At 51.4% G+C, this 13,366-nt stretch overlaps 5 protein-coding genes across 5 annotated transcripts; 2 read left to right on the plus strand and 3 right to left on the minus strand.

Moving 5' to 3' along the window:
* Positions 1-402: 402 nt before the first annotated feature.
* NCS54_00862200 (Hypothetical protein) lies at positions 403-1,063 on the minus strand (the record flags this gene model as incomplete). Its single annotated transcript, XM_053154000.1, has 2 exons — positions 403-506; positions 643-1,063. 2 exons carry the CDS (start codon positions 1,061-1,063, stop codon positions 403-405), a joined length of 525 nt encoding a protein of 174 aa, XP_053009975.1.
* Positions 1,064-2,482: 1,419 nt separating this feature from the next.
* On the minus strand, positions 2,483-3,883 carry NCS54_00862300 (Hypothetical protein; the record flags this gene model as incomplete). Its single annotated transcript, XM_053154001.1, has 4 exons — positions 2,483-2,746; positions 2,794-3,049; positions 3,315-3,383; positions 3,438-3,883. 4 exons carry the CDS (start codon positions 3,881-3,883, stop codon positions 2,483-2,485), a joined length of 1,035 nt encoding a protein of 344 aa, XP_053009976.1.
* Positions 3,884-4,019: 136 nt separating this feature from the next.
* NCS54_00862400 (Hypothetical protein) lies at positions 4,020-5,999 on the minus strand (the record flags this gene model as incomplete). The annotated part of the gene is made up of 4 exons (XM_053154002.1): positions 4,020-4,516; positions 4,570-5,656; positions 5,705-5,774; positions 5,821-5,999. 4 exons carry the CDS (start codon positions 5,997-5,999, stop codon positions 4,020-4,022), a joined length of 1,833 nt encoding a protein of 610 aa, XP_053009977.1.
* Positions 6,000-6,816: 817 nt separating this feature from the next.
* Positions 6,817-8,137, plus strand: NCS54_00862500 (Hypothetical protein; the record flags this gene model as incomplete). Its single annotated transcript, XM_053154003.1, has 6 exons — positions 6,817-6,907; positions 6,972-7,166; positions 7,227-7,315; positions 7,388-7,819; positions 7,885-7,984; positions 8,046-8,137. The coding sequence occupies 6 exons, from the start codon at positions 6,817-6,819 to the stop codon at positions 8,135-8,137; spliced, it is 999 nt and encodes a 332-aa protein (XP_053009978.1).
* A 1,467-nt stretch (positions 8,138-9,604) lies between these two features.
* NCS54_00862600 (Hypothetical protein) lies at positions 9,605-11,209 on the plus strand (the record flags this gene model as incomplete). The annotated part of the gene is made up of 3 exons (XM_053154004.1): positions 9,605-9,694; positions 9,745-10,165; positions 10,221-11,209. 3 exons carry the CDS (start codon positions 9,605-9,607, stop codon positions 11,207-11,209), a joined length of 1,500 nt encoding a protein of 499 aa, XP_053009979.1.
* Positions 11,210-13,366: the final 2,157 nt, after the last annotated feature.

Here is a 13,366-nt window from a genome sequence, read left to right on the forward strand (position 1 = left end):
AGGGCTTTGGACGAGCGAATTGAAACGTCGAGCAGGCCGGCCACAGAGGCAATCAGAGATATGGGTTCGGCCATGATTTTGACGATTCCGTTGAGGGAAAAGAATGTTGATGATGAGAGAAAACCCCTCCTTCGGTTGATGACTTCCCGGCCTGATGTCGCTCAGCCACCAAGGCGTCCTTGCAGCCCTCGCCTCACTTTCTCAACCAATCACTCAGTGTTTCAGCTGCAGCAATAGCAAAAGCCATTGGATGAGTTGTTCAAAGCAGGCTGTGCCATTTCAAGTTTCACACTGCACAAGGTTGGCGGTTCAATGGGATTTGCAATTACAGTCTTGTCTCCCCAGACCCTGGATGGGATAACGGAGCCAGACGTAGACCTTGGGGGATGGTTGTCTCCCCAGTCACCAGTGCATTTGGTTGGATGCTGCTGAGTAGTGTGCCAGAGCGAGGATGGAGAAACAGTACCCCGGTCGGGCGCGGAGAGCCATTGGTGACTTGGCCACTACTGATCCGAGGGGTTTTCGGCTCAGCTTCTGAGCCTACCGGTATTGCGAGGGTGACCACGGGTGACTTGGGGGGTTGTGTGACATTGAGTCTTTCCCCTCGACGAGAAATCACACCACCCAGAGGAGAGGACGCACCGACAGGTCGGGTTCGTGAGGGCGGAGCATCGGTGTTCGTGATGGGTGGAACATCGCTCGCGGGTGACGTCTGCTGCTTCACAGGGGGGGGGCTGGTATCACACAGCTCCTGGATAGCATGCTCCATGTCCATGGCATCAGTTGGATCGTTGACCTTTCGCAGAAACTCTTTCTGGAGGCCCTGCATGCGTTTGGCAGATTTGCGTGCCTGTTTTTGATACTTTGTTTTGGCGGGTACCACAAAGCGAGAGGCACGGCTGCCGACGATGCCAGTCCGGGCGAGCGTTCGACGTACAAGAGCACCGATAGAGCCCGTGTTTCTTGGCCACACATTCTCCGCCGCATCAACAAGCTTGTCGCAGCGCTTTGCCATCTTGTCTCGTGCCCGTCTCTTCTGGGTAAGCGTGAACGCCTTGTGCATTTCGTGTGCTTTGGGATAAATGGTTAGGATCGGAAGGTGTGATGGGGCGTTTCCCTGCCATATGTCGACAAAACTGAGCCTCCACCGATTCAACGTCCTCTTGTCCTTCGACAGGTGCTGGTAGAATAATGCCCGCTTCATGACTCAGACGGTGTGCATGCTGGAAGTTCTGTCGCTCCCACTGACGAAGAGAGAAAAACCCGACGCTTATCAGTGAATCCCCTGCGGCAGACAGTCTCTTAGCGGCAGGGCTGAACAGTCAGGCCAGACTGGCACACATCTGACGAAGGCGATGTTTGGTTCAGCGAGAGGGCTGATGGCAGGAGAGGCGTAGAGTCGGACATCTTGAGGGCGCCTGGAGTGAGACGAGACGAAAACTTGAGGCAAAAAAGTTGAAACACGCTGAGGGGCGCTTTAGCGATCAGCTTCTGAAGTCGGAGGCTCGGAACCGGTATTGACGAACGTGATCTACCGCCGAGGAGGACTCTTTTGATCGGCTGATGAACTGAGGCCGAGGCTGGAGCGTGTGGTTTGCCGGTGGAGTCGCCTATGAATCAACGCAGAGTTGACCTCGAAGCTGATAGCATCAAACAAGAGGGTATTGGGAATGGCGGAAGTGTTGATCGGTTGTTGCCTGCCGTTCACGACACGTCGTGGGTGGTTCACATCTCCACGCGACCTGCCTCGAGTAGCCAGCTTGAAGTCATGCGGAAAGCGGGAGAAGGCGTTCGGGTGTGTGCCGGGCTAGGAGGCATCGGCCAGCTTGGTGTCGGCGGAGCTAGCAACTGTAGGATGCAATACTGACCACTGGCGGGCTTGTAGAATCCTGAAGCGATAACTCTAGGTCTCGGCAGACCAGGCGGGCACGGGTCGAGTGAAGCGATGAGTGTGGGGTCTACGGAGCGGCACTTTGATGAATGGCTGGAAAGGTTTGATGAAACGATGAGCCGAATCTTCATCTCGAAGCTTGAGACATGGCTGGGAAGGTTTTTGCGAGGAAGCTTTCCTGCCAGCCTTCAAATCTTGGGGACACGAAGAACTCACGTGGTGCATACGTGATGAGGGAAGTGTCGCTGTCTGGTGAAGACCGGGACGTCCATGCCTCTTCAGTACCACCTTAAAGTTTGCTGAAATAGATATAAATTTTATGTAGAGTGGTAAAGGAACTAGAAGAGTCTTAGCAATAGCTTAGGTACGTCTAATAGCACTTTTAGGTCTAAAGAGTCTAAGATCCTCCCACGACCGAACCAATTCACATCTTCCTCTTGCCAATGCCTCTCCTCTTCCTTTCACGACCGTCGCCTAATTTTTCAGGGTCAACTGGACCGTGTTCGTAGCCTTCGATCTTGCGTCCTCATCCTTGAGCTCCGCTTGGTCCTCTATCTCCTCTTCCTCTACCAACTCCCTCTCAAGGTCGCCTCACTCCTCATCATCCATCACAAAGTTGTAAAGCTTCGCGCCCGCCTCGCCTAGGCTCGGGAGAAGCCCATCAACGTGCTCCTTCGTCAACTCGGACCCAGGGATCCAAGATGCCGCAATGTGGGCGGTTTTGCCCTTCGTTTCCAGATGTTGAACGTGATCTGGGTTCTCCATGGAAAATTGGGCCAGTGCAGAGTAGAACAGCCCCTCACGAGCAATAAGAGGGTGGTACATTTTGTCCCATGTCACTCGGAGTCGGGTATACTTGTTGGTATGGTGACCAAAGAGCTTCCGCGTGATCTCGTATGCACATACAAGTCGTAGTCACCCTTGATTCGGACATCAATATCGGTCTGTGTTGCCAGCGTGTGGGCGTGTTTCTCCAGATTCGATGCCTCCAGAAAAGAGTCGTAGAAGAATTGCAGGTGGAGATCGATTATGTAGACGTACTCTCTCTGTTCAACTCGAAAGAGCCTGCCCATGGCTTGTATATATGTAAGAACAGTTGGTGGCGGCTCAACAATGATGGCAGTTGAGCAAGCGTGGTGGAAGTTGGCACCGAAAGCGCTGAGCTCAAGCGATGTGATTAGGGCGCGGTATTATATATTCTTATCATTAAAACGGCAGATAGCGAATCATTGTTCTTCTGCGGCGTAAGGATGGACTTGTTCTATTTATTATGGTGTGTATAGGAGAGAGATCAACGTCATAGCCGTAGGTGGGTCGGGTATTTATACCTGATCCCTAGCTAGGCAGCCTAGCTTGCATTCACAGGCAAGCATCATAGGCAAGTCACACAGGCAAACAGGCTAGCAAACTACATAACAAATACATAGAAGGTCCCAGAAAGTAGCAATAGATGGCGGGGATATTTGACGCAATCATAATGGCGTTGAGCATGCTCCAGCAAAGTTAGTTTCTTGCAATCGTTTGACAGGCAAGGGTGGCAACTTACCAAGACGCGAGTGGGTTGCTTGGGATGCGGTCGAACAGGCAAAGCAGCATGTCTCCAGCAAGGCACTCCTGGCGTAAGATAGGAGCTCTTTCATGACGCTTCATTTCCTTGGCAGACATGGGGGGGACGTCTTCTCGACAGAGAGCGACGACATGCATGTCAGGGAAGTCCCTAACCAGACCAGAGCGCAGGAAGCAGCCATATGTCGGGATTTGCGGTCGATAGTCAGTATCAGGATCAATCGTTGCAAAATATGCGTTGAAGGCGCCTTTCAGAATCTGACGCAGAGTATCGTCGTCTTTGTTAATGTGATTGGCGATGCTCAAGGCCCCATCGATGAGGGCGTCGACCCAGTGAGGATCAATGTGGAAGAAGCGTAAACTTTCGTTTGGCAGATACGATGGATCGATGATCAGGTATTGTGAAGGAATTTCGAACAAAAACATTCTGTCTTTATCGTCGCGTCCGGAAAGATTAAGTACAGCAAAGCCAAGGTTTGCAATAGCACAAGTTAATCGAATAGTATATGTACGGGGAACTAGTCAACCTCAACAAGGCTAGCTCACCCAACCAGCTTGATACTCAAGCCTTCTCGTTGGTTGCCTTGAACTCATACACCAGACACCCATACTGCACACTCCCACCCGTGCCTCCATTGTTGCACCTATTCCAGTTATCATAAAAGATTTCGACGCAAGTGTCCACGCTGGCGGTTCCCGTAGCAAGCGGATCCAAGATGCCCATCTCAGTTTCGCCCGTCTCGAGCTCGCAGCCGTTCCTCCAGTACGTGTTGAACTGATAGGGCTTCACCTGGTACCAATCCTGGTTGGTACTCGAGTCTCCGGCCTTGATCCTCGGCTTGCTTATTCCCAACGTGCATAGGAAACCGGCCTGCCACCTGAGCGTGCTTTGCTCGACGTCAATGTGCTTGCCAAATTGGTCTCTGTCGTAGCACTGCTCGTTCTGCTTGACCAGTTTTGTCTTTGGCGAGCCTCGGGGGTCGTTCATCTTGTACCTGGCTGTGCCGCAGTCGAGCTTCACCTCGCCCGAGCGGAATGAGCTGTGGGAGTTGTAGGTGCCTGGTTTGACATGTCAGTTATGGGTTGATTCTTGGAACGTCGATGCAACCTACATGATTTGAACTTGCCAAAGACTTCGTCGCAGCTGTAGACGGCACAGGCGCCATCCCCTGACGCCTCGAGGCTGAAGTCAAATGTCCAGTCGGAAGATTCACTGACATCCAAATCGGCCGGCTTCCAATTTTCGCTGAAAGAGCCACTCAAGTTGGGCTTCTTCTTGCAGAAGTTATCTATCAGTCTATTCCAGTTAGTGGAGAAAAACAGAGGGATCAGAGGGGGATCATACTGTGTCCAAGTCTTGGCTTCCACGTTGGCAACGTTATTGTTGCCAGCCCCATCATTGGCGCTGCAGGAAGCAGCAGGGACTTCCTCGCCCTCTTCGAACTGAGAAAACTTCCTGATGAACCACACCCAGTTCGAACCCCAGAAGAAAGGATCCACGATCGCGTTGCCGGATCGTCGACATGGGCAGCCCTTCCATTCGTTGGTGCATACGCCGACTGAACCCTTGCAGCGCACGCCCGCGCAGGCGAGATCCTTTTCGCACTTTTCAGACGGGGATGGAAGGGGATATTTGGGAATAAGTCGCACCCTCGCCTTGACCTTGTGTAGGGTGTCGGCATCGCCATGCATGCCAGTAAACAGGCCGAAAGAGGCGGCCGCACCCCCGAATCTGTCAGGCATCGTGCCGAATAGCTCAGGGTTTCCCGCCTCGGTGGCATTGAGAGCGTCGTGGGTCAGTTCCCCGTCAAAGTATGATATCATCAGGTCCTTCTCATCCAGGTAGGTCGTGCTGAGCTTCATGTACTCTAGGGTCTTTTCCTCGGCGTAGTTCATCTGCTTCATCATAAGGTCGCTGCCGATGACGCCACCAATGATGGGGACGATGCGTCTGCCTGAGCATTCAAGCTCGTCACGCTTGTCAAGGTTCCGCTTTTGCAGTGATTCGCACCTTGGCACCTTGATCTCGTCTTCTATCCTGTTCAACTCGTCCTGGACGAGCTGACTAATGGTGATCTCTATCTCCCCTTGGTCGTTGAGGACCAGACGTAGACCTTGGGGGATGGTTGTCTCCCCAGTCTGTCCGTCCTGTGTAGTGGTGATGGTTGCAGTACCGAAGTCTGAAGTAGTTCCAATCCACTTGATCATGTCAGTATGGCCTAGAGGTTACCAGAAAGGGGAAGTCACATTCGTGCTTGTGCTATCACCTGTCACTACCTCCTCAAGAAAGTCCGTATCAACTCCAACAGGTGCGGCCCTTGAAAGCGTTAGATGGATACCAAGCATGGAGAGAGGCAATATACAGCTGGTCCTCCTCAGGAATATCGCCGGGAGTTATGCCAACTTGGCCGGACGCCGTGGGGATTGCGGCCAAGACGCCAGCACCGTCAGGAACTGTTCCGGTAACAGTAGGAGAGGCATCTTGGGCGAGACAGAAAGGGCCAGACGAAAGAGCAAGAAAAAGAAGGGATTGTAGAAGCATGTTGGCTTTTGAGTGGCATGTGCCACTTCCCTCTCAGCTTTGGTAATGATGGGAAGCCTCTGGAGAGTTGGGCGTGCCGATGTGCGAGCTTTTGTAATCTGCTTTCGGCCCAAGAGTAGTGTTATCTGATTCCCTGTCTTACATGGTTACTTCAACTCTGATAAATATTTGGCACTGTGCGGTGCCCATAGCCTCGTTTTAATATATATGGTTTCATCCGGTCAAAGAAGCAGTGACAGATGATATTGATTATATGGCCAGGTCCGCAGCATCCGCCCAAGTTAGGAAGGTCGCGGAAAGAAGGTTTCCCAATATCTCACTGGATGATTGTGTTTTATTGCCTCGTGCTCTTGCATGTCTTTCTCTGTTACATTAATTAACTGCATGGCCGCTGAAAATAGCCGCAAACGGTTGCATTCTGCGGTCCTGCGGCAAGGATCACGAGCCTTCCAACATGTGGGCAATTGTAATCTGAGTAAGACGATTTGGACTAGCATAAGGTGCCCATTTTTGAGTGGAAATACCCAACCAGTAAGGGCGATATATCTTTGCTCCTGCGCTCTTTTCCTTCATGTTCTGGCATGATCTACACAGTGCCCAGCTCTCAGACCTGATATTGCAGCCTGTCAGCATAGGGTCTTTAATTTCCAACGTCTGGGGTCTAAAGATTTGACTGGTAAGATAAGGATGCTGTGGTGGAAGTGAGCGGTCTCAACCCTGCCGTGCCCTGTCGTATATATAATCCACGTCTGCCGTTGCAGAAATACTCAAGACTATCCAGTACACCCGCAACAACACAGCATCTGTTTCAGCAAAGATGATGCTGAAGAAGCTCCTCCTCTTTTTTGGCCTCTTACAGGCCGTAATCGGCCAGGAGCGCCGTGTCTACATTGATACCGTCAGCTGTTGTAAGTTTTCAGGCTTCCAGTTCTTCCTGGCGTCAGTATAGTCGACCTCTAATAAAGAAAATAGCCAACCAAAGAACCTTTGATGCAATCAAGGAGGCCTACCAGTCTGCCATCATCAGGGCAGGGCTGGCCATCGATGCATTGCGACCATGGGCACAGGAGGGTGCCTCTATCGATACTTTCGACGGCCGCATCAGGAACGTTTTCGACCTGCTGTTCGGGGCGGGGGGCACGCGAACAAAAGTGAGCTATGTTTTTGGTGAGTATAGTTTGGCAATCACCACGGTTGGCATAGCTAGCTGACAGTGATGGCCAACAGGTCACCTCGACAGACTTCTTGAGGTCCAGTATATGAACGACTTGATGACAGGTGGCCAATGGTCCACAGCAAGGACCATGCATGACATAGTAAGTATACAATCCATCAGTCTCGTCGCGAACTCACCCAAATGAGACTCACCTCACCCACCCACGTTTTAGGAAATCCACTGCAACGCCGACTACATTCAGCCCCATCCACATCCCAAAGAACCGAATATCCACCACGAAGACACGATTCAGAAAAAGCCTGTACATGATGATGACGCGATCCTAGGTCTCAAGAATCCATTCAAGTCCGCGTTCGCAGTAACGTCGCCAGTTTCGCCGCCTAGTGGGAAGGGATGGGATCAAGACGCCCCCGAGATCGTCGCGTACAGCCCGTGGAAGCTGTACTTTGCGGCCAACTGGGACGGCTTTCCTGGCAACGACGTTGTCTTCGGTGGCATCAAGATTAACCAGGCCGCCGTCGAGGCCGCCGCGAATCCCAGGATGCACCGCTGGTTTTTGACCAACGCGCCAGAATGGTTGGCAAAATATGCGTGGGCCCCGATTGATTTGCTGGATAGACTCGAGTCAACCATGCTTCATGAGGTACGCTACGCATCAAACCAAGACCGTTTCTAGATAAGGAAGGACTTCACTAATTATTAACGCAGCTCACGCACACTACTGCCGGCAGGCTCACACAAGACGTCGAGCTGCCCAACTCTTACGGCTGGAAGAACTGCGTGAGACTAAAGAAGCATTCGAATGCTGGTAAGTACCCGGTCCCATGCGACGTGACTAGACGGCATGGATGCTGACGGCTTGCCTTTAGATAGTATAGCCTTGTTCGCCTTGGCTGTCGAGTTGATTAACTTCTACCACTACGACGTGAACGAAGCGGGTGAGCTTACCAAGATCGAATGATTGACGTCTTTCTATCAGTCATTTGTGTCAAACCGGAGGGAGGAGGCCAAGTATAGATAGCGCACCAACAAAAGAGGGATAGGCTGTAGAGATTAAGATGACATTTGCAGTGCTCAAGTTATCATCTAATCTGGTATCACCGCCCACATGGGGCATCAAGATCTTATTTCCACCTACGAGTAATCAGTCCCATAGGAGGCTCATTGTACAAAGAATGAGTCCCATTTCAGGTTATAGCCGTGCCTACTAATATGTCAACCGGGTTTCCAATGGGGAAATGAGGCGATTTGGCCGTGACTCCCTACGATGCTTACCCAGTTCAGGCTAAAGCAGCGACTACTCAGGATCGTGGGTGAGAAAGGAAACAGTGCAAGTCGATATTCGTATTGCGTATTGTGCTGTTTCGCGAAAGCCTCAAAGAAGACAGGGTTGAGCAGGAAAATGGAACGTCCAGCCCTCACTGCATCAAGGTACTCTTGTTCTGAAGAATTTCGAGGCTCGAAGGGTGTAGGTTCGGATCAAACATCTTTCGACCTTTGGGAGAAGATGCGATATGCTGTGGTTTTGCTGTTCGGTCTGTCGTGGACTAGGGCGGTCCAGCGTTGGTCTTCATACCAGGTTTCAGGAGATATCCAATCTTCCTTCTCAAAGGGATACAGGGGAATCCCAGATGAGCTGAGTGTATCCGACCGTATCGCGTGTGCTGTCGGCAATCGGCGTGGCTGGAACAAGAACAAGACTCTCCCGCTTGGCCATGCGGATGGACTTGTGCCTTTCGGACATGGAGTTCTTTGAGTAATGTCCTTCGCCTAGAACAAGATACGAGAACTCGTCATTGGTGATGGCGAGACTCTGCTCACCACTGGCTTGGGCTGGCAACTGCCATGTCTTAAGAGACAAGAATCACCGTGCGCGCCACCTTTGTTGCAGTTACTGTAGTAAGTCGATCTGCCGTTAGAAGGGTAGTAGTTCAAACAGTAGAACTCGGCCCTCGGCCAGACGGTTGAGAAGCTGTCGATGGTCCTCGGTGGGGCTAAACGTCGGTCCTGACGGGGTTTCGTCACAACCCGACTGCGTCTTGGAAGTTCCGATACCATGCCCGCGGAGCCCGTGATGCTGATGCTGAACCGTTTGAGAGTTTCGTAGTCAATAATGCGACGTGTTTGTCAACACGTTGAAATTAAGTTCCGGCAGTCCCGGAAAGATTTGATCGGTAGTTCAATTGAGGCTCCCCAGCTGCATTAGGCCCATGCACGGAGGCCGCGGACAAGTCATTGTTAAGTGGGCACCATAATACAACGGGTTGTTCGGGTCCGCAGAGGTCTCTATAGAGAATGATGGTATGTGTATAAAAGACATGAGGCCTCAGTCGGGTCAGAGAGTAAATGCACATCTCTAAACAAATGAGCCCGCCTTGAACACTCAAGATACGCCCCGATACTCCAAGTATCCATCAACTCCCCGAAGATGAAGCCATTATGTTTAGTGGCAGTTGCCATTTCAGCCGTCTTTGCCTCTTCTCCGGAAGTGTCCACGAGGGGGAAATGTAAGGCTGCAGTAAGTCTCAGTTTGTCCTTTATTATGTTCAGTGCTAATAACAGCCTTAGTGCTCTTCTGTAGCCAAGCTGTACCCAGAACAACTCATTAGTCCATCTTCCTCTGCCTATGCAAAGGCGCAGGAATCATACTGGAGCGAACAACAGCGGTCAAGAGACCCAGCATGCTTTTTCCAGCCCACGTCGGCCGAACAAGTCCAGGCTGCAATTGTTCACGTCAAACGAGCTGGATGTCTATTCTCCATCAAGGGGGGTGGCCATTCCTACAACTCTCGAGGATCAAGCATTGATGGAGGTTTCCAATTTGATCTGGTGAACTTGAACCAAATCAATATTCATCAAGACCGTCGGGGCCTGACAGTTGGTCCAGGTGTCCGATGGGGCCCGCTGTTCAAGATTCTCGAAGGCCAAGGATTGATCGCCGTAGGTGGTCGGGATGTTGGCGTCGGCGTTCCAGGTTTTACCTTTGGTGGTGAGTGCGAGGGACGAACGAGTCGATGAGCCCAATATGCTAACGGTTGGCCAAGGCGGCCTGTCAAATTTGGCCAGTGTCCGAGGCTGGGCTGCGGATGACCTCGAATCGTTCGATATCGTTCTCGCCAGCGGTGAACTTGTTACTGCAAACGCAAAATCCAACCCGGATCTCTTTAGAGCGGTTCGAGGCGGTGGAGGTCACAACTTTGGCATTGTCGTCGACCTTACGATCAAACTTTATGACTACAACGGCATGTGGGGTGGTCTTCGGATTCATTCACAAGACACATTCGATGACCTTTGGGACGCTTATTATACCTATATTCAAAGACTGCCCGCCGACGGAAAGGCACACTTGTATGTGGACTTTGCCCGCCAAAACGGTTCCGTCGTTGGCGTTACTTTCATGGCCTATCCAGAGCCGGTCCAAGATCCGCCAGTCTTTGACAGTTTTCGTTCGATCCCGAGTGTTCTCGATACCTTGCGACTAGCAAATTACTCTGATCTCTCTGACGAACAAGCCAAAGCAATCGACTCCAGAGGTCGCAGAAATGCCGGCTGGACCCAAGCTGTCGAATTTGATATTGACCTGATCAAGTCCGTGGTCGACTTCTGGATCAAGACGACTGAAGATATCTCCAAGAGAGTTGATGCTGGACTCGACTTCAACATCATCACTCCCGGAATGCGGAACTGGGCTGCTCGCAACGGCACGGCGAATGCGATGGGTCTTGAAGGACCTGATGAGCCGCTTATCAACATTATGCTCGCCATGGCATGGGATGATGAGTCCCTCGACCGCGAGGTGCTGAACACATATCGGAGGCTCGATGAGGGCATCCGGAAGCTTGCAGGCGACAGATACCATCGGTTCAAGTATATGAACTACGCTCACTTGGAACAAGACGTGATTGCTTCCTACGGGGAGAAGAACAAGAGGTTTTTGAAGCAAGTCGCAGCCAAGTTTGACCCTGACTCAATCTTTCAGAAGCTGCAGCCTGGAGGTTTCAAGCTAGACGGGCTACGTCGGCAAAACTACTAGGACTCCTCCCTCGCGGCTCAAGACGTTTTGATCTTGTTCAACTATTTTGTAGGGGTTTTGTATCCGATTGAGGTTTTTCCCCTACCGTCACGGCCCTACGCCAAACTCTCTTATGTATTAATTAAGAAACTGTTTGCCATACTTGGGCTTCTATCTACTCTATGGCTTGCTGGTTTAACATTTTCTCATCATCGTTACGTGTTTCCTGCTTCTATCGCCTGTTCATTTGCCATACCTGGTGCACCCCCTTTGGTTCAAAACGGCCAACACAGTCCCTATTGCCCCTTTACCGAGGATGAAAAGGTAGGAGGAGGAATCGGTCAATCGTTGAGCAGGTCGACAAGTTGCTTGCAAGTTGAAAGGTCAAGAACTTCGTCACCCTTGAAGGTTGGAATGTGTTTGAAACTGATCCGCGCCTTATTCTTCATGTCCTGGCGGACGACAAGGTTGACCAAATCTTGCTTTGTAGTCTCGCTGCGTCTGGGCTCTTCGTATGGGACAAAGCCAGGATGACGTGCTGCCTTTCTGTCTGGTGATCTTGAGCTCATCTGACAGCTTCGTGAACCGACGTCGCTTTTATTGCGAATAAACCACAGATGCACGAGTCCAGTCTTCGTGATGGAAGCCCCAGGTGTGTTCATGGGGCTGCTCTGAGTCGATGTCGAAGGTGCAAAAACGTTTCGGGAAGCTTCGCATGGTCTGGAACATGGTGGGCGTCACACTCAGGTTCTCTTCGGTGTCTTTCCAAGGCTGAATCTCCTCTGGGTTGTCGGGTACTCTTGCAGTTGGGCTTTGCAGGAAAGTCGTGAGCTTAAACGCCAAAATAGCCTACAAAAGGCCCATCAAGTCATCAGCACCGGCAAAGAGGAGGAAGAGCAATACACATGCCGCGCAATCTTCATCGTCAAAAGGAGAGAAGCTTCCCCTCCGCCTAGCAAAAGTTTGCCACCTGAGTCAGATTGTGAGCAGCAGGATCAACCTGAAGATGACGACAGTTTGTTGGCGTACCTCCTTGCGTTGTCGCCCGCCAGTCGAGGTCTACGCCCACTGAGCATTCGGCCAATTCCTTAGAAGGACTGCGGAAAGAGGCTGACGGAGGAAGAATGGGAGTCGGGGCTACCATAGCACCGCGATTTTCTGTTGCCTTCCGTAAGGCGACTGTCAGACTTCGCCCGTCACCTGACCATTCTTCCACCGAGCGCCTTGCTGAAAATGGCCGCCGAGAACGACAAAGCGGAGGCTCGGCTACCCAGTGTCACCTTTCTCAATCACGGCGTCGCTGATTCTAGACCCTTGGCTGCTGGTCTGGTGGAGACTAAACACCACTCCGGAACTGTATACATGGTTGGATCGCGATGGTACGTCCACCTTCTTTCACTGCGAATGAATAAGAGCTAACCATCTATGCAGTGGCGAGAGTGGCCAGTCCCCTCTACGTCATCTACACGGACAACAGAAGGGGTCACCCAACCGCCGCGAGTATTGTCCATGCCACCCTCAGTCAACGTTGCGGAACGCAATTCCGTAACATAAAACGACAGAACTGGCGGACTTCAGTGGTACTTCTATCACATGCAGCCAAACAGTGGCGTTTCTTTCCCAACTCACCGCGCGTGGACAGTGTTAACCGGGAGAACGCGAATCTGGGTGAAGCATGCTCAACGCCATTATGGTGGCCTCGAATATCCTCGCTAGTTGCCTCTTGAAGGAGCACACTGTTTTGGACCGTGAGGTAGCCATCCGTCGATTTAACGACAAGAATAGAGAATGCAGTACCTTGATCACATCGCTGCAGCTCAGGGCTTTCGGCACCAACTTTCACAGTGCTTGTTCAACCACCATCATAGAACAGCCACCCAGTATTTCCACGCTCCAGCAGGTTATCAGCCGGCTTTGGTTAGTTAGGGGAGGGAATGTCCACGGAACTCGCGAGGCAAGCCGAGGCGGGTTTTTATTAGATTGTTACAGAGTGGGGAGTTTCGGCGTCATGACGGTCTTGTGGATAGAATCAAGGATTGGTTACGTTGCATCCTTGGCCCTTTTGACAGAATGGTGCTTGTCTTATGAGGATTTTAGGTAATGGTTTAAAAACATTTACTCAAAATGCGGTGATAGATACATAAAACTAGGACACACTCATGAAATATTATATCAAAT

This window comes from Fusarium falciforme, chromosome 6 (assembly GCF_026873545.1).
Source record: "Fusarium falciforme chromosome 6, complete sequence".
Lineage (NCBI taxonomy): Eukaryota > Fungi > Ascomycota > Sordariomycetes > Hypocreales > Nectriaceae > Fusarium > Fusarium falciforme.